This window comes from Catharus ustulatus, chromosome 3 (assembly GCF_009819885.2).
Source record: "Catharus ustulatus isolate bCatUst1 chromosome 3, bCatUst1.pri.v2, whole genome shotgun sequence".
Taxonomy (NCBI): Eukaryota; Metazoa; Chordata; class Aves; order Passeriformes; family Turdidae; genus Catharus; species Catharus ustulatus.
The window spans coordinates 114,587,631-114,608,407 of record NC_046223.1 but is presented as its reverse complement, the minus strand read 5'-3'; the positions used below and the strand labels follow the sequence as shown (position 1 = coordinate 114,608,407).

Here is a 20,777-nt window from a genome sequence, read left to right as displayed (position 1 = left end):
TAAAAGCAAGATGTCAAACAGTCACAATATAATCAAATCACAAATATACCCCACCTCAATTATTTCCTTCTCAGATTCCCTGTTGGAAGAGGTACAATACAGAATTTATTTTTCTCATTCTAGAAGTTACTACAAATATCTGTAAAATATCAATGCATGCAACACAGTACTTAGTGCACTTGCCAGTTTTGAAAACTTTAATCTCCAAATCTGCAACAGAGCCTTGGACACAGAGAGAAGGAATTTTCACCCAAGAAAAGAGGCTTTTTATTTAATTATAAAAATGCTGCTATGAATTTGACATTCAGAACTATAATTTAATGTTTTTCCATCTAAATCCATAACTTCAAAGTTCATAAACTCCATAAGAGAAGTCTGTATCAATATCACATTCAATGATGACAACTTTGGAAGAAAACACATGTAAAAGCAAAACATAAAATGCATTAATATGTGAAAAAGCAAGTTTTACCTCAGTAGAGTTGTGGTACTGTATGAAGGTGGCAGATATGGCATGACTGAATGGGTCACCAGTTTTGGGAGTCATGTCCTGCTTAACCAAAAGGGCCAAGTCCACCAGCTGGAGGGGAAAAACAGGTGGGGTTACTGACATGGTGCTAAAAATGCCATTGTAACAATGGGAGAGTGAGCGTTGTGGGTTGAAGCAGAATATTCTCAGTGTTTCTCAGATGAAAATAAAGTTATTCAGACAGTTCAGCCTAAAGAGCCTTTCTTTTCCACTTCTGTAAATATATGGAGCAATCTATCTACCCACCAGGGCTCAGCTTGGCACTGAGGTAACATTTTGTTTTCCAGGAAATCCTTCTTTCTAATCCAGTTGTGCAATGGCATTGAATGAGCCTCAGTGCACTGCCAAAGGTCACATAGCAAAGTGTGTGGTTTCAGTTTGGACTTGAAAAAGGTTTGTGCTGCACTCCCCTCTCTTCTGCAGCCGTTATAAAACATTTGTTTGTGTGTCAGATGGATGAACACAGCACTGCACACATCTGTCACACAGCAAACTGAAAGGCAGGCTGGACTGATTTTTGAGCTGTTCTAGTGGAAGGTGTCCCTGCCCATGGCTGAGGGCTGGAACTGGATGAGCTTTAAGGTCCCTTCCAACCCAAACCACCCCACAAGTCCATGAATCCAGTTAGCTTGGAGAGCTGAAGCAGTGACTGGATTTCTGAAGGGGCTTACAACCCAGACACTGAGGCTGAAGTACCTCCAGGAGCAATTAATTCATTTCCACTAGAGTTCAATCAGTCTCTTACCTGGGCTACAGTCTCATATGCTAAATATGCCAAAATCTCCATTGCAACAGCATTTGGCTTTATTTCCATACTGCTGCAGTCCAGCCAGTCACGGAACTTGGATGCTTTCTTTGCTGTCAGTTAAAACCATGAGGGGAAAAAGAAAAGTTAATGACAGGTAGACCAAAATAATCCTTTTTTTTTTTGGGGGGGGGTCACAGAAAAACTGCAAAATTGAAGCAATTGGTGAGTGTGATTTGGTTGGCCAAAGAAGGAATTATCAAAATGGAACCAGTGGGGAAAGACTGTTATTTCATACATTTTGGAGACCCATAAGCACATGGAATAAAGAAAAAACACAAGATAATTGATCACACAAGAGATTTCAGAACAATGAAGGGTCAGCCTCCGAGAAATGTGGACTGGACAAACTTGCTTTAGAATGTATTACTATAAAATAAATAAAATTATTGCATCATATCTTTGATGAATTTAAAAAACAATAAAAGAAATCAATACAAATATGAGTCCAGAAAAAATTGATATAATTGCATTATCAATAGCAAAGACAAATGAAGGACAGAAGAGCTTGGAAGTCCTGGTGTTAAATTTATGGCCCTCAGGTGCTGACAAGAGAACCAAAATTTTTTGTACAAAAGTGTTTTTTAAGTGTGCTTTGGATATAAAGAAATAAGCATGGATGTATAAGAACATTCATACAAGAATTTCACACTGGCAATGGGTGAGACTGATTCAGAAAAAGGGCTGAGAAAAATATGGGACAATGAAATGTAATATTTGATCAGAGAGTAAAAGGAGGGAAAAAGAGGATGATCTTACTTAGGTCAGTGGTGGACAAGATGATCATAGAAATCTGTGGACAGAGAGAAGCTATTGAGACAGAGATCTTAATGAGGGCTGTTTGTGAGACAGGACAACCAAAAAGAAGTAAACACAAGGTAAAAAAATCATCTGAAGGAATTGGAAACAACTCTTTCAAAAAGAGATTTCATACAGGACTAAAAAGCTACCTAAAAGTCAGGTATTAAACAGACAAAAGGTCAAAATAGTGGTTATTTTTATTCAGGAGATAATAGAAGGCTACACTGCATCACAAGAAAGAAAAAGAAACAAACAAAAAAAAAAAAAAAAAAAACAAATAAATAAAAATGAGAAGTGTGATGGTGATAAAATGATCACAAAATGTTCCCTAGAATTTAAGTTTGCAATTCTGCAATATTTGATCCTTTGAGAGACATTTTCTTTTGCCTGTCATTAAAAGTGCAGAAATATCTGGAGCTGTGATTATTAATATATATTTTTAGAACAGGTTTCTTGAAGTCCATTCCAGGTTCATTCTCTTGTGACACAGTTTTTATGGGCTTATACTACAGCAGTACATTTCGTTAAACATAGTAACACAATCAATTTTTACTGAAATAAATAAGTAGAAAAAAGTCTTTGGACAAATGTTCTGCATGGCCTTTAGTACGTTCTGTCTAATTGAGCTCATTTTGTGCAATTGAATTTGTGCCCAAGTCTCTCTTGGTACTATTTTCTAACCACTGTAATTCTCTTATTCTTTAATGACATTAAATGTCAGTGAAAAAGAACTATATAGACATGGTCATTTAAAAAGACTGTGAAAATAACACTGAGATATTTTTATAGATCACAATCTCTTGGTCAGCAACATTCTATTTTATTTTGCAAATTTAAGATTTTTATTTGTTCTGTCTCCAGATGGCAATTTTGGGGTTTTAAAAATGACTTTATCACAAACCTCTCATTTCCTGAAGTCACCCTAATCTGAAGTATCATTTATCTAATGGTTCACAGATGTGTGATGCCAAATTATAACTAAATGTAAAAAACCATATTGAATTAGAAAAAGAAATGCTTACAAAACATGTTTTCCTACGTTTGCTGACATTTGCTGATGAAGAACAGTATCTCAAATGTGTCATTTATTTGCCATAAATGAGTCACTCTTTCTTTGAATTTAGAAGGAAGAAGGAGATAAGGTCTCTCCTTTAAAGACACCACTGTGCTCAAGTCTGTGTTGCAGGATCATGTGCCACTTTGTCATGATTTTTACTGGCTTCTTCACCTCCCTTTCTCTGACATTTGACCTAAAACCTTAGTCATCACTTAACTGCTTCTGTAATGATGTTTTGCTACATGATCAAGCCCATTAATTTACAGCTCATTATAGTCGTGGCCCACAAGTACTTCTAGTAAGCTGCTTTTCAGTGCTAGTGAAGCCCTAATTCTGTCATCATGTTATTAGTGTTGGAATGGCATATACTGATGAACTTGGCTAATGGTGAATAAATTCCACAGCAGGAGCTTACAGCTTAAAATAGAAAAGACTCTTTAGTAAGTTCTTTGTGTCTCTGCGGATCGGGAAATAAAAGCAAAACTCGCTGCTCTTCTCTAATTTTAGAGGCGTTCCAAAAATCCTGCAGCCATGAAACTTTGCTAATGTGCCTACTTGAGCACCACCATGACAGACTTCAGGCAAAACTCAGGTTTTAATCCATTAACTCCTCACCAGTTCTATCTTTGCAGTCATCCCCACCAACTCAGTATTTGAGCACACAGAAAACTTGGTAAATATTAAAATGAAACACTCTGCCCGACAGCCTGAAACTGTGCTAAATTAACTGGTCCCAGGAGTTACACAGACAAGTAATTTAATGTTTTATTATTGTGGATGAAACAAAAGTGCTTTCAAAAAACATGAGCTTCTGGCGTGCTCTCTGTTAAATGAAATAAAAATCAAACATCTTAACATAGTGCAGCCATTATGATACTCACAAAAACTCAGTTGCCGACTTTCACAGAATTCTGCATACTGGACTGAGTCCATGGTTCGTGTTTGTCTTTCTGCTCTCTGACAAAAGAGTAAAAGTACATGATGTACCTTATTCCAACAAGACTGCATTCCACAACGGAAATTATAGCACCAAAGCGCCCTCGCCACAACCTTGAAGCAACCCTCCCAAATTAAACAGGCATTGAACAAGTCAAGATGCAGAAATATAAACCACATTGGTTATTAGTCTTGTGAGTTAAATTTCCCAGAGGAGTGTGTCAATTCCTATTTTCAAAACCTGCCTGCTCACCCAGCCCAGTGGCGAGGGCTGAGAGCAGAGAGGTGCTGAGCACTGCTGCATGTTTAAACTGAAGCACATGAGTATTCTGCCTGCGTGTTTACAGAGGGCCAGAAAAGTAAAATGCTCTCCTGGATTGATGCCAACATGTTCTGCACCGAGTAGAACTGAACCTGGGTGCTTCTAAATTGTGAAATGAATAAATTCCATCACACTGGTGTGCCAGGCAAAGACTGGCATTGAAGTGACTCCACGCTCAATACACAGTAATAAATAAATGGTACATATGTATCCTTTTATTTCTCATTCTTAATTTATGCTTGAATTTTTATACTCCTGAACACTTCAGGAAAAGAAAGGAAATTAGATCGAATTAGAGCCTGTGGGAGAAAAAAGATCTTCAAATGTTCACTGCTGCATTTAAGAATGTATTTCACATGGTGTCCAGTGCCAACCAAAAGAATGAATCTCAAAAGAGTAAAGTTACAAAACCACAAACACTATGCACACCCTCCCCTCCACATATACAGGTCGCTGTAATTGAGTCATGTTGAAGCAGCACTGAAGTCCATGGTTAGGTCTGAGCAGGTGCTTGAGTTCTGTTCACTTCAACAGAGCAGGGGTGATTTTCACAAGGTAAGATCTGGTCCCCACAAGAGATTAAACTCTTCACATATCAAAGGCAGGAAGCAGTAGTAAGATTAAAAAGAAGGACTGTCTCTGACAGAAGCAGACAGCTTAGTCCAATCTCTCAATCAAGCAGAAACAACAAGGAAAGGAATATAAACCTAATTCAATGTATAAATCATCACACCTGTGCATCACTACAGATACAAAGTGGTGTCAGGAGGGGTTGATGGCACTGAGACTTGTGCACTGAGCCCATGAAGCTCAAAAGACCATCCACAAAGAATGAAAAGTACAGGTGTGCTCACACCAAGGAAAAAAAACAAGATAAAAACCACACACAGACATGAATTTTGCTCTGATGCCCTGAACAATTTTACATCTGATGAAATCAAAATCACAGAGTTCTTCAATCTGATTTAATAGAAGACAATAGAGCTATTGGTAATATATATGTGTATATCTGCATGCTATACAACTTGAATTTGGCTTTATCAGCTACCAAATCAGGAGGAAAAGCAATTAAATAAAGTTAGCACTTCAAATCCACAGTTTTTTCCTCTTCTGCGCCTTTTAGGTCACTCTATAACCATCCAACCCTTCACTTCTGAGATCTGCTTCACAGTCAACATGTTCAATGTAGCTGTAAACTAAACCACAAGCTGACCAGGAACACACCTGGAGAGTCCTTTCTTTTCCTCTCTACCCAGTCAATCATTTGGACTGTATTTGGACCCTTAGTCACCACAGCAGAAACTGCTCTACTCAGGCATTTTCCAGTTCTCCTATGCATGGCTCTGGCAATCTGATTACATTTTGAGAAGCTGCCATTTCATATCAGTAAAGATTTTCAGTTAATCCATTCCAACAAGATGTTAAGTCTAAATTGAGCTCGTATTCCTTTAAAAATAATTTTCATAATCCATGCTGCAACTTCAACCCTATACAGAACTCAACTTTGCCCCTGAATTATTTCAGCTATACTTTTGAAAACAGAAGGCATCACAGAGATAATCTAATCTGAACTTTTGCATAGTACAGGACACTTCTCACATAATACAGCCTAGAAACAGCAGTCCTAGAATTCCTTGTGCAATTTTACTTTGTGCTTTATAAAAGCCTGTAATTTGGGGTTTAATTTTTCACATATTTATGAGATGTCTTCTTCAAATAATTTTTTAAAGCTGGGGATTTTTGCAGTGTGGTTTAAATTCTATAATCCTTTTTTTTTCTTCTGTTGCCACCTGTATGTTAAGCCATTGGCTATTACTCTTCACATCCAGCCCTCCCAGGGTTTTAAAACCCCAGGAAATAACAAGGTATGGAAAAACAATATCATATGACATGGTAATGTGAGGGATTATTCTGCAAAATCCTACCTGAGATGATAAAAAAACCCAACATGTAGAAATTTGACAAGGATACTTTAACTCTCGAACTCTTACAGGCATCCCATAATGTAATATGGAAACTGCAAAACCAGATTAACCCCAAAAGCAGTTATGTTAAATTAATGATTTAGCAATGGCTACTCTCAGCAAATAGACCACAGGGCTCTGAAAATGTAGACTGTCAAAAGCTACAGGTTTCATTATAAGTATTTCAAGTTTCTTTGTAAGTGAAAAATCTCAAAGGTTTGTTAAAAGAAAGCTGCTGCTGAGGGATTTTTCCAATGGACTTAATTTCTCTCTAAAAATGCTCTACAACAGTTGTCTAAACACTGGATTTCATGCTGCTCATATACACTAAATAAATATTTTCAATTGCTTTGTCTCTGTACAAATATTTTTATTCAGCAAAATTACTTACATATATGTGAAAAAGAATTGTTTTCTTCCTTCAATTCTCTCTTTAAAATAATTCTTTCTTAAAGGTGGATTCCAACCTGATGCTCTTAACTGCCACCAAATAAAACAGTGTTTGTCATAAATAACTGGACTTTGCTTTTTTTTTCTAATACACTTTAACAAAAGAACCCTCACATGATGGCATAGAACCTCACAGTTTGAAGGACAAAGGCAGACATTCCTTCAGTCTTCCCACTTTTAGAACAGTTTATAAAGAGCCATCAAACGTAGCAGAAATGAACAGATGAGTGGCACAGCTGGGTCATCTTTAAGGAAACACCAACCCAAAGACATCATCTTTTTCCTCTTCACTTCTCAAGATCACAAACAATATTTTATTTTTTTTCTCCTATATCATCCCTGTTTTGAAAAAAACGTAATGTTCCTTTACTTTGGCATTCCTAAGGTATATTTCATAAACTCAAAATGAATCAGTGACATGAGATAAAAAGGGAGAAGAAAGAATGAGGACATTACTGTGAACATAGCATGACTCCAGGCCAAAAGAGTTCAAAGAAAATGGGATCCAGCGTTGGGGGTGTTACAGAAAATTTGTTAAAATAATTTTATCTGTAGGTCTAAAGGATACCTACTTATCATTTCTCACAGGTTTGTTATTTTTTTTTTTCTCTCTCAACTATTTTTTGAAAACAAGGAATTATACAGGATGTTTAAGAAACAACTTCAAATTTATACAAGTGAAATTTTCCAAATTTGGTTATTGGAAGGAGCAGCAAGTCACTCCAACAGGACAGAAGTCCTCTTTCACCAGAATAAAAGTCAGTTTGCTGGGAATCTTTCTGACATGAACAAACAGTGACACTTCTAATAAATCTCCACCTTGAAGCAACCTCAGCTTGAAAGCAGATACAACAAATGGCAGCAATGACACTGCTCAATTGGTTTATCAAAAGAATTAAATACAGATAGCTTTTCTCTAGTAGTACTAGTCACTCCAAGCAGTTAAGAAGCTGAGTTATGTGCTGTACAGCAGAGTTAAAATACTTTGCATGCTTTCCTTGGAACATGCTGAAGGATGCAGTAGATAGGACCTGGCACAGTAAATGTCTGCTTAGTCTTCCAAAAATGTGGTGCATTATATCTTTCTTTCAGCATAAAGAACTAAAAAGGGAAAGGAAAGAAAAAGGTAAAGGGTTGCACGTTGTCACCTACCATCCAGAATGAAAAATAATCTCAATTTTATTCCGTTCTGAAGCTTTCACACTTGACATACAAAGCTCTTTGTGTGGGGGGAAGAAGGCAGGAGGCCAAACGTTAACTTGCTCAGCGACTGCTCCGTGTTTGGAGGAAATGTGCCGAGGAGCTGCTAGGCTGGAACATTTGAAAAACGTATGAGGCACGGCTGGACACCCCTGTGCTTGGCAACAATGTTGGGATGAAGGCCCTGGCTTCCCAAACCCTCACATATTCATCTTGTGCCATGATTCCCTCTGCTCAAGAACTCTCACTGTGAGCCTATCACGATTTCAAAGGAGCCAGGTGGCCACTCCAGGGAAAGCCAAAGCTGCCCTGCAAGGGCTGATATTGCTAGAACAGAATGCTAAATAATTTATTTTTTATTTAGACTAGAGAATAACAGGGCACTGTGTGCTGTGCCTGACAGCTCTGGGGTGGGAAGACAAAAACTGCAGGGTGGTCAAGGACCAAATTGTAGGGTGGGTGTAGGGCAATGGAGATGCTCCAAGGGCTGGAGCACATTTCCTATGGAGCTGGGAGAGCTGGGGGTGCTCACCTGGAGAAGAGAAGGATCCAGGGAGAGCTCAGAGCCCTTTCCAGAGCCTAAAGGGGCTCCAGGAGAGCTGGAGAGGGACTGGGGACAAGGCATGGAGGGACAGGACACAGGGAATGGCTTCCCACTGCCAGAGTTAAGGGTTAGGTAAGATATTAGGATGGAATTGTTCCCTGGGAGGTCCTGGCACAGGGTGCCCAGAGAAGCTGTGGCTGCCCCTGGATCCCTGGAAGTGCCCAAGGCCAGGCTGAACAACCTGGGACAATGGAAGGTGTCCCTGCCCATGGCAGGGGTTGCAATGAGATGATATTTTAAGGCCTCTCCCAGCCCAAACCTTTCTGTGATTCTGTGAAAAATTACTAGATTAAAAAAAAAAAAAAATCCTGAGAAATCAAGCACAAGTTAGCTTAATATTGAAGTATTTACAGAATATGCTGAAAATACATTTTTAGTCTTCTGAATTTTGACATTATCTGAGGATTATCACTATCTGAAAACTTCTGTTACATAGAGGAAAAAGGTATTTACTGTTCTGAGAATCCCTTGAATTGGTAAGCAAAAAAAAAAAAAAAAGGGGGAGAGGTTTAAGATTGAGCATTTTCAAAGTCTAAGCTTACTCAGTTTTACACAGAAAATAAAAATGTCACTCAAAGAAAGATCAGTAGGTTTTGTAATATAATACTTGATTTGACTATAAAGTACACACATCCAGGGTTTTTTTACTCACCCCTTACAGAACATACCACACACTCTGCAGCAGCCATTAAGCTGAACAAATCTGCATAGCAAACTTAGGGCCTTTGATTTAATAAAGGATTTGAGTGCTCATGTGCTTAGAACATCATTCCCAATGTTAGAAGAAAAGATGAGGCCTTTTTCTGATAGACCAAGATGGTCTCAGTTATAATGCATTTTCACAGTAAAAATAGTTTTGCTTTTTTTCTCCACAGTATTATTAGCATCATTCCCTGCAATAAACAGAGCTTAAAATCTTTAAAACTTAAAAATCTCAACTGTTACAGAGATTTTAAGGATCTAAAACTGTAAATGACAAGAAAAAAAAGGGTGAATTATTAAATATTAAATATTAACTGAAGTAAACGTTAAAAATTATGATTTTCATTATAGAATTTTTGTCCAGAGACAAAAAATGCATTCACTTGAAGAACTGAAAACCTAATTAGTCACCTAGAGTCCTTTTATTGTAAAAAAAGACATTAGACAGTTTCAGTGAGAAACTTCATTCTGAACTCAGTGTTTAAAATGTCAAATGAACGATATCTATTAATTTGTCTGAAGTTCATCAGTGTGGCCATCAGCAATGCAGCCCAAGGGATGCTGGATTAGGTCAACTTTGCCCAGCTCAGGCATCCTCAGAAAGCCAAATGTTCCTCCTCTGATGAGTGAGAGGAGAGCACCACCAGCACCAACAGGGCAACAACTTCAATTTCAGGGCCAAGAGTAAAGAATGACTCAGTAAATTCGGTTCCTGCTCTGATCTCCAAGCAATTCAAGAATAAACAAAGGCAGCTTTGTGCCCTGCTGCAAGTTAACTCCATTCATCTCATGGAATTATGAAACATGTAATCCAGCAAAGTAGGTGCAGATAAGTAGGGGGAAGGGAGCTGGAAGGACTATTGAATATTATGCAAAAATTTCAAGGGAATTATGAAGAAAGAAAGAAAATAAAATTGCAGAGACAACAAAATGAATGGATTGATTCCCAGCAGTCATGATCTCATTGCTTAAGGAATAAATAAAACTGACCTCCTGATAGGGACTCACTGCCCCTGTAATACTTTGCCCTTGAACATACATACTGTATTTATTTGAACCAGTTCCATATCATATCCAAATTCCTTGTCTAAATTTATTACTGCTAGTCTGAAATGTGGGGCAGGAACCTGGAAACGAAACATTTCCATTTCATGGAATACCTTTGATTTCTACAGGAAAATATTTTTTTCTTCTATAATAAGCATCAGCATGAATTTTGCAAAACTATGTGTTAAATTTATGGCTATCTTCTATCAGTGCTTTCCAAAAAACATAAAATAATTTTGGATAAACTGTGCTACCAAATGAAAAAAGTTATGCGAGATATATTGATATATTAATATATCAAGACTACTGACTTCCCTCACTTTTCTGGTTGAGGACATGGTAGCATTTTCCTGTGGTTTCCATCTGGCTGTACATCAAAAACTTTACATACCATGTTAATATGAGGATACCTTTATATCTTCTGGATAGCATTCCTCTGAAAACTTACCCTGACTCTGTATCCATTCATGAATGAGGTTCATATAAACAGCTTTAGCACCTCACCAGTAAATCCTGCAGTCACCAAAACAGGGATCACTGCAAGGCGTGGGAGACACAGACAGCACAGCAGCCTCTTTTGCATCTTGAGCTTTAAATTTTTTCTCTTAGTGGCAGTCAAAATCAGATATCACACTCTATTTTTTAAGTATTTCTTTTAGCTGACACACTGTTTGGACTCGTGGCCAGAACTCAAGGAATGGCTTTTGCCCCAAGACTGTTTATGGGACAAAATACAGGTACAACACACCTCACACACTTTCTCACCATCCTGGGTGTGGGAGAGAGCTGGGAGATCCAGTCCTGCTCCTACTGATCCAAATGGAATGGCCCAAAGTTAACCTGGCAATCAATCCTAGACATACTCAGTTTAAATGAAACTCAATTCCCAAACATATTCTATCTATGCACCCAGCTACAACCTGGCCAGAATTACTCACTTGGGAGTCACAACTTGTTAAGAAACGCACTCAGTAAAGTTTGTAAACTCAGCAGTAGGGAAGTCTGGGAAGAGCTGGGGACCAGCCTTCTGTCACTCACTGTCTTTACCTGGTAAATGCAAATAAAAGGATAAACCTAACTAAAAATAAAAAAAAAAAAAATCCATTGCAAAACTCTGTCCTGTTAATAGCCACATCAATACATGGTTCTAAAAAGACCTGAGAGTTTTGAAAATGTTAAATGAGAAATGAAAGGAAGGGAAATGAACCCAAGGTATATACTGGTAAGAAACATTTGTGATGAAATTCATTGTCCTGAAACTTCACTTTCACAAGAGGATCATAAGAAGATGAAGGAAAATTTTGACTGGCAGAAAGCAGAGTAAGTTTCAGACCATATGAAAAATACATATTCTTTTGAATCCTCTTATTTTTAAAAATTATAATTCTGTCTTTTCCCTTGCTCTTAATAAAACAGACTTGTCTTGTATTCATTCCCAGTTGAACAGCCAGTTGTCACAGTACCTGCCTTTCTTTTGTCATCCCGCACAAGAGTAATTACCATTCTATACAGAAGATTCACAGGTAATATAATGCTATAGGCATATCCATGCAGGCATGCTTAGCAGGTGATGTTCTTTCAGTCAGAGAATGAAACAGGTTTATAATTAATGTTTTTTGGATTTTTTTTAGTTAGCTTACTTCTTGAAAAATTTAAAAAAAAAATACTTTTCAAAATAATGGTGAAACATACATGCACAAATTAAAAAGAGGAAATTTTTACTATATTTATAAGTAATTTGTTGTGAAATACGCCAATCCACTTGTTAAGTCAAGATCTCACAACTTAGAGGTGAAGTCCTGATTCTGTAATGTCCCCTGCAAAGCTTCAATTAATATCAATCATTGTAAGGTGCCACTCTACAAACAACTCTCCCAGTTTAAGTTTGCACTTAGAATACATGAATAAAACAGTTTAGCTCAGCGATTTTCCATGGCAAGTCCAAATCTGATGAAATTGTGTAAGTGTATTAATAAATGTCTGAAAGAAAAATTAAAATTAAAATTAATTAAAACTAAAGTACATGGTACTAAATACTCATAGATGTTCTCTCCTTGGCATATGACTGGAGAATGCAAAATTACTCAGCTTTATTTTGTCTGGTAGAGTCTGCTGTAACCAGAGAACAATACAGAGTGGCACTCAAAAATGTATTGCTTCCTTAACACCAGAAGCATACAGACATTTCTCAACTTGTGGTATTTACACCACTGACTCTAATTCTGTGGTTGGGGCTTTAGTCTTTTGGAAAAGCCTTTCTAATTTGATAATTGCAAGACATGGAACTCCAGATAAAAATCACATAATGAAATTCAGGGAATAAGTGAGTCATCCACTGACCTAAAGAGGAAATGCTTTCCTTAGAAAAACAGTGACCAGGAGGAATTGCCTCAGATGTGCATGTCCCCAATAAAAGGAGGATGTGGACTTGCTGGAACAGTTCCAGAGGGAGACATGAAGATGCTCAGAGGGCTGGAGCACCTTTCCTATGGAGCCAGGCTGGGAGAGCTGGGGGTGTCCAGCTTGGAGAAGACAAGGATTCAGGGAGAGCCTAAAGCCCCTTCCAGAGCCTAAAGGGGCTCCAGGAGAGCTGGAGAGGGGCTGGGGACAAGGCATGGAGGGACAGGACATGGGGGAATGGCTTCCACTGCCAGAGTTAGGGTTAGGTGGGATGTCAGGATGGAATTCTGAGGGTGTGAGGCCCTGGCACAGGGTGCCCAGAGGAGCTGTGGCTGCCCCTGGATCCCTGGAAGTGTCCAAGGCCAGGCTGGATGGGGCTTGAAGCAACCTGGGACAGTGGGAGATGTTCCTGTCATGGCAAGGGCTTGGGAATGGAAGATCTTTAAGATCCCTTCCAACCCAAATAATTCTATGATTCTATGATTTCTCAGAGCAATTTATAACAGAGAGATGTCTCAGCTCTACTGGCTGAAACTGGCTGCTCTTTGAACAGCCTTTGAACAGCCCAGACTTCCTGATCTGAAAGAGAACCAGACTCAAAATTCAGAACTGCTACCTGGGTTCTGCTACTAACCTGACATCTGTGCATGGCAGAGTGCAAATGAAGACTGAATTAATCATATTGAAGGCTCATTTCAAAAATTACGTTTTATTTGCATTGATTATAAAATAGTGCAAAGCTTGTGTGAGGTGATGCCATGATGCACCACAGCTGGGTACTCCCAGCTTGCACAGGCTGGAGGAGAAAAAAAGCACAATCAAATCTCACAATGTGCCAGGTATGAAGAGTAAGGAAAATACACACTAAAATTGCTGTCTGAAGTGACAGGTTTTGAACAAAAGCATTATGCTCTTTTTGCTTTTAACTGGGCCTTGCTTCACTGAGAACAGAACTTGGCCTGATGTGAATATTTCCTTTGTCAAAAGCTAATTGATTTATTTAATATTGTTATTTAGTTAACTATGCAAAAAATTCTCTGCTGCTATTCATTATTGTTTCTTAATTTCTTTAAATGCAAATTTGTCTTCATACTAGCCTTGTGAGAATTATCTCCACTATATACATGAGAAATAGAATTATAAAAAGATAATTTTCCCAAAGACAGTTTGTTTAATTGGCAAATGCTTCTTTTTTTTCACCCTACTTTCTCTTTTTTCTTTCTAATGTTAGAGAGGAAAAGGAAAACATGAAAATTCTGGGGTTTAACAATATGATTTCACATTCAGAATTAGACTAATTTAAACCATCAGCTAATTTGACTAATTTGGAACAATCTGTTTAGTTAGTCCCTTATACCATGCCCATTGATGAATACACCACAAAATTATTAAGCGTTTACATAAAACCAAAGAAACATATGCTGTCATTAATTCAAAACAATCCTCACCATCCATAGCTACTAGAGAGTTCTCTTATTAAACATCCCCATTCCTTTCTTTGGAAAAAAATACAGGAAAAACTAAAAATAATTTCTTCTTTAAATGTATAAAACTTTTACACCAATACTTAAGTCAGCTACATTCCATTTTGCATCAGAAGCAGAACTGAAGCTTTTCAATGAAACTTTACTGATATATCATTTAAAAGCAGAAAATTCAAGATTTTAAGCTAGGAACACAGGTTTTATTAGTTCAGCTAAGATTGGAGGATGAAAGCCAAAGTCAAACTCACTGACCAGATGAAAAGCTATGCAAGCATAGGCTGCCCCTTTTGTAACATAAATAGTAAAGTAGCAAGCACAGTCCTTTAATAGTGACCTCCCCATGAATTATCTCTTAAATATTCTCACCCATTTCATGGCAAAACAAACCAAGAAGTTGTTCTGCATATCCTAGTCTCATGCTCTGCCCCCCCAGCACCATTTCCTACTACAGACCCTCCATGCATTTATAAAAAATGAGGCACCACAACAATAGTTTGGATGGGAATTTCTTTTTTTTTAAGTGCTGAGATGAGGGGCAGGAGAGCAAAGAGCATCTACTGTATGTGGGTCCATTACCATTAGCTTCACTGATAGTTTATCCTGTTTCCTAGTGAAAGCAAAAAACCCCACCGTGTCTCTATTAAAAAGCCATCAGATTTGGTATCCTGGTGACACTTTAAAGAGCACATTATGTGGGAAAACAAAATAAACATTTACCCTGGCAAATGGAAGTGAATTTGGGTTTTGACATACTTGGCAGGAAGGTAGAATTATATTCATGTCAAGTATGCAGAAAAACTAATATAATATTTAAATATTTGCTTAAGTAATATAGAATTTAAACCAACACATTAGAAGTAAAATTTTTGTGAAATATTTTGAAGTTTTTTAGTATTGCACATGCCATGAAAGTAATACTTTCAGCTAAAATTTCAGCCTTCTGCAGCCTTTGTTACACACTCCTCCACTTGCAAGGTGGGAAAGAGTCCTCATCTTCCACTGACAAGTCTTTATTTATATTTCCAAGACAAAGGCAATTCTTGTGCTGATGGTTTAAACTGATAATGAACATATGCAGCTTTCCAAAGAAACAGCCCTGGAGAATCTGAATCTTACAAATATTGATATAATGAGCTAATGTTAACAGCACCTCAGCTAAACCCTACAGCAGACTTCTGCTGTTCCATAGATGTGTGTGATTATTTCAAACATCCTTTACTTTGCAACAGGACTTGTTTCAGTGAGGACACCTCTTCATATCCCTCACAAAGTACCTGAGTGCCAGTGACCTCTGAAAGTCTCAACTACACTCAATAACATAGCACTCATTAATAAATACAGATGGTTATGGGATGCTAGTTTTAGTTCCAAAAGTAAGGATTTTGATGTGCTGTCTAAATATACAAATAATGGGCTTTCCTTTTTCTAAATCTGAATTTATATTAGTTGCAAATACCCACAAAAATAACATTTACCACAACTTTATATCACAACTATAAGTAATTATGAAATTTCAGGTAGAACATTCCGATTTAGTAAGAGCATTTAAAAATATTTATTTATGATTCTACAATTTATTCTATTCCTTTTATTTATTCTATCTATGACTCCATGATTTAAGGAAAAGCTTTGACTAATTTTACCTCATTTGGAGACATGCATAATTAGAAAATATCTTGAAACATTTATAAATTGCCATAATAATATTGTAATAATTCAAAGCAACACCACCAATCTTCAGTGTAATTGCACACTGTAGAATTACATAAATTTAAATCACTTTAAAATAATTATTTTAAATGAAACCTGATTTGTAAATTTAATTATGAACTATTAAACTAACTGCTGGGGTTTTCAGTTTTTCTAAACCAGCACAGGCCCTCTGAGCCCCATCACAGGAAAGAAATCACTGGTTTATTTCTAATCAATTTAAAAGTGACATAAACAGTATTCAGACTGTTAGATATATTAAAAAAAAAAGCAAATTTGGGGAATTCTAGTTTTAATCTTCCTGATTTTCAGTGTCTGATCATTTTTTATGCTGTATTAATAATGGCTCTTGAATATAATCCTCATTCAATCAGTCTGTTACAGAAATAAACATCAGGACACAACTCCCTGCACACATTCTCAAAATTGCTCACAGTGAAAAGAATCCCTTCCAAAGGAGTTAGCACCTTTCAATTCAGTATGCAAAATATTTAGTCAATACCAGAAGGGGAAAACAGATACCATATAGAAAGAATTTTTTTTTCTACTTTTATGCTACAGTTGGTTTTTAAAAGGTAGACAGCTTTGAATTCAAGAGCTTTGAATACAAGAACTTTGCAAGAGTTCCTCCTGAAAGAAAAGCCTCAGCTTTAATTCCTCTTCAAAATCAGGTATATAAATATTAAATACATGCCATAGTTAAGATTGATACTCCTACTGCTTGTCCCTGAAAGCTTTGTAAATTTAATGTGAAAATGAAAAACATTTTGTTTTTAAATGTCAAAACCTTATCACATTTCTAGGGATTTCTCATATCTATTTAGATTTGTCCTGGAGGTCTAGGTTGACTGAAATGGAGGTGGAGAGGTTATAAAGTGAATCAAAGATCGATCAAAAAAAAAAAATAGTAACATAGCCATATCCAGAAAAAATGAGAAAAAATGTTTTCAGTTCAAAATATTAAAATTAATAATTTAACATCATTGGGATACAAAAACCAATATCTTTAATACCAAGATTCTGAGGCATAGCTTGGAAGGTTGAAGTATATTTATAATTAAAGGTGCAGTAACATAAATAGCCAGGGTCTGCCATCAATTACTTGACTGTGCTGGTAGAAGTTGCTATAGACTCTCATGCCATCACACATCCTGGAGAAAAATTACAGTAATTTCACGATTATAAGCCGCACCTGATTATAAGCCGCACCTTACAATACAGAGTGTGATAAAAGGTATCTGTTCTATCACCATCTGTTGAGGGTGGGGACAGTGATCCTTATCTCAACGGGAGATATTCTGCTAATGGGCCATCCATTGAAACCAGGCAGGGCATTGTTCTTTATCTTTTCACAACCCATCCTTCCTCCAGCCAGTCATTTTCTGCTCATGGCCATTGAGTCCCACTGTGTGACTGATAAAATTACTGCATCCCATTGGGAGTTGCTCCAGCCAGGGGGAAGAGCCCAACATTTCTTACCAAGATAAAAACAGAGGTTTTGGGACACTAAGGGACCCCCTTTCTCCACTGGACTCCAGAGGAAAACCGGATTTCTCCACATCCCCACTGGAGCTCCGGAGGGAAACTGCACCTTGTACAGGAGCACTGCTCCAACTGAGCCACATCTGTCACTGCAGGAGGATGCAGCCACCATGGAATGGGACTGCTACCAACACCCTGCCTGACAGGGAGTCAGGTTGTACTCTGACTGTGTCAGGGTTTGGGGTTTGTTTCTTTGTAGTGCTGTATTTCTATTTTAATTTCCCTGGAAAAGAACTGTTATTCCTAATTCCCATATTTTTGCCTGAGAGCCCCTTGATTTCAAAATTATAATAATTTGGAGGGAGGGGGTTTACATTCTCCATTTCAAAGAGAGGCTCCTGCCTTTCTCAGCAGACACCTGTCCTCCAAACTAAAACAGCAACTTTTCGTTATAAGCTGCACTTCTGGGTTCAGACCAAAATTTTAGTCAAAATGGTGTGGCTTATAATCGTGAAATTACCGTACTCTTCATTGGTGGTATCTTGAATTTCTCAGCGTTTCTGAATTCTTCTGAAATTTTTTGAGTCAAATTTAGCATTTCTCAAAGATGTCTCTGCAGCTTTTTTGTCTCTTTTTTTAAAGCACAGCTCAGGGTACCAAGGCTGGCAAGGCACAAAGCACATCTCACCAAAGCATTCCTATAAATTCTGGCAAGGCACAAAGCTCATCTCACCAAAGCATTCCTCTAAATTCTGGAACCAGAAATCACATCTCCAGCCTTGAGGTATGTTTAGAGTTAACTCCCCTTTTAAGAAGGGTGTGATTAGTAGCTGGAAATCTGCCTGCCTTTACTACATCTGAGGATGCCATTACAATTTTCAGATATAAAATAATTAGCTGATGATACGAGCTGACAGCTAATACATCTACAACAAACACAAAAAAAATTCTTTCCAAGCGGATGTAGGGAACGTGTTCCGCTTCCAGCCTGTTTGATATGGTCTGTGTAAGGAGCCAGGGCTCGATACCAGATGCTGGATGTTCTACAAGCTTTTTCTGCAGATGTCTGCAGCCTGAGAAAATCAACAGTGCTTTGAATAACACCCCCAGTAAAAGCATCTTCTTGTCAGAGTCGCTGTATGATATAGGATATGGATCCCACACAAGTGGATGAACTGATTTTAAATAATACCATCTGACAATGGGAGAAAAAACTCTCAGTAGGTCTGACAAAGTCCTGGAAATGGCTGTTAGCCTTGGGAAATAAAATCCAGCCCCCTGACAGAGACTACCCTTCCTTCTTTTGTTTGATCAAATGGAAACCCAAATTTAATGATTGCTTCCGAAGTGCTGGAGGCAAAGTTTCAACAGCAGTTAAATGCTGCTACCAAGGAGTCCCCATCCCTGCCCCTCACATGTGCCACTCAAAAGCAGAGTGTAGAAAAGATGCTAAGGAACTATCTGAGAATAAAATACATGCATCAGTGTATTTTTTTGTATGACCACTTTGTGTTGCTTTCTTGTCACTGCTCCTGTAGAAATGTCTAAAGAAACCAAAGAAAATCCTGTGTTCTTCCTTATGCCAAAGAAATTCCAAACCCCTGCCAATACCTGCATTAAACAGTTTAAAAAGCTACCTCTGAACACATAAACCCGCACACTGAACTGTGGCCCCTTACTTGACCAAGATCTTACTGAATTCACATGAATTATTACCTAAAATCTCTATCCAAAATCAGTATATTTGTAGTGACAGTATTATGGTTTTGTCCTCTGTGAAAATTTAGGTCTAGTTGTAGAGGTACTTTGTCAAGACAATGCAGGAGCAATGACTAATTTTTGTCATGTTTTAAAGTTATTTTAATGCAAATTCCAGATTATTAAAAGGTACAAATGCTGATTAGAAGGATGTCTGCGAGAATAACCTCTGCATATGCACTCCATGAGGACTTTATGTAAGGTAGCTACATTAAAATTAGAACTGCTATTGTTTTTCCTGATGATCCAAATTAAAAGAACCTTTTCTGACTCATTTAACAAAAGCATCTACCTGACTATGTATCCTCAATTTTTACAAAGATGGGAGAGCAGAAAGAAAGACTAGAGAAGACAAAATTTAAAGTTTGAGGGACTAAAGATAAAAATGAATCATGCTGCCTTGGGTCAAGTGAATAAACTCTGGCAGCACATTACCCATGCTGTAGGGGTGTTGTGGGTCCTTTTCCTGGTGCAGTGGGAGTGGATGCATCTCCCATTTTGCAACATGCAGAGCTTAATTGTACTTTACCATTTCAACAGACACTTAGGATGTTTAAATCTTGCTGCTCCTGGTTCCTTTGCTGCAGCAGATGTGTGAAGCTCTCCCCAAGTGCAATTTTGCACAGCAGCCAGATCATATTCTTACGGAAGAATACAGCAAGCAACATTATAGATAAAATAAACCACAGCGACCGAGACAAAATGAAAGACAGAAAACCCTGTTCCTTATGTACATAAAACATCTATTCCAGGAAATACCAGCAGCTACAGATTACAGAAAGTGCAGAAGCTGGAAAGTCCAATTATATGCTACCTAGATTTTTAAACAGTTTTTAGAAATCTGAGATGGTTTATCATCTATTTTCTTTATAAAAGCCCTTCTATTGCTACCCCACTTTAATATCTGAAATGAGAAACTTCAGTTCAGGATCACAGAATGGTAGAATAATCTAACCCAGAAAAGTTTTGGGTCTTACAGAGATCTCCAGTTTGACTCTTCTCAAAAAAGGTCCAATTAGATCAAATGGTTCAGCACCTTGCCCAGCCAAATTTGAGATGGAGACTTCCTCATCCTCTCTGGCTCCAATCTTTGATCAGAATTGTTTTTCTCCTATTAGGGATCAGTTCCAATTCTGCCCTTTACCAGGCACATCCAAGCAGAGTCTGGCTACATCTCCTCCTGTCATTAGCTGGAAACAGCAATGAAATTTCCCTTTTGCCTCCTCATTTTCAGGCTGAGCAAGCTTTGGCCTCTCAGCCTTTCATCACATGTACCCCCTATATTTCTTAGTGACCCTCTGCCTCAGTATTTCAAAGTCCTTCTTGTACTTGGGAGCACAAAATAGGCCACAGACTCCAGATGTGGTCTCACAAGTGCCAGATCATGGGGAATCATTGTTTCCCTTGACCTGCTGGTAACCCCTGCTGCCACAGCCCAGCACGTGGCTGCCCCACAAGCTGTACCCGTGCTTGGGGTTACATTTACTATTTTATTCCACATTTACTATTGCTGACCTTCGTGTCAG

The 20,777-nt window shown here is 37.9% G+C and overlaps 1 protein-coding gene across 1 annotated transcript in view; it reads right to left on the bottom strand.

Annotated features, from left to right (window-relative positions):
- The window catches only part of SUPT3H (SPT3 homolog, SAGA and STAGA complex component), a 254,476-nt gene that overhangs the window by 51,722 nt on the left and 181,977 nt on the right, over positions 1–20,777 (bottom strand). The window contains exons 7-9 of the mRNA XM_033056187.2: positions 4,074–4,149; positions 1,275–1,387; positions 473–580 (exon numbers count right to left, since the gene is read on the bottom strand). Coding sequence (XP_032912078.1) covers positions 473–580; positions 1,275–1,387; positions 4,074–4,149 — 297 coding nt within the window. The remainder of the gene's footprint in view (positions 1–472; positions 581–1,274; positions 1,388–4,073; positions 4,150–20,777) is intronic.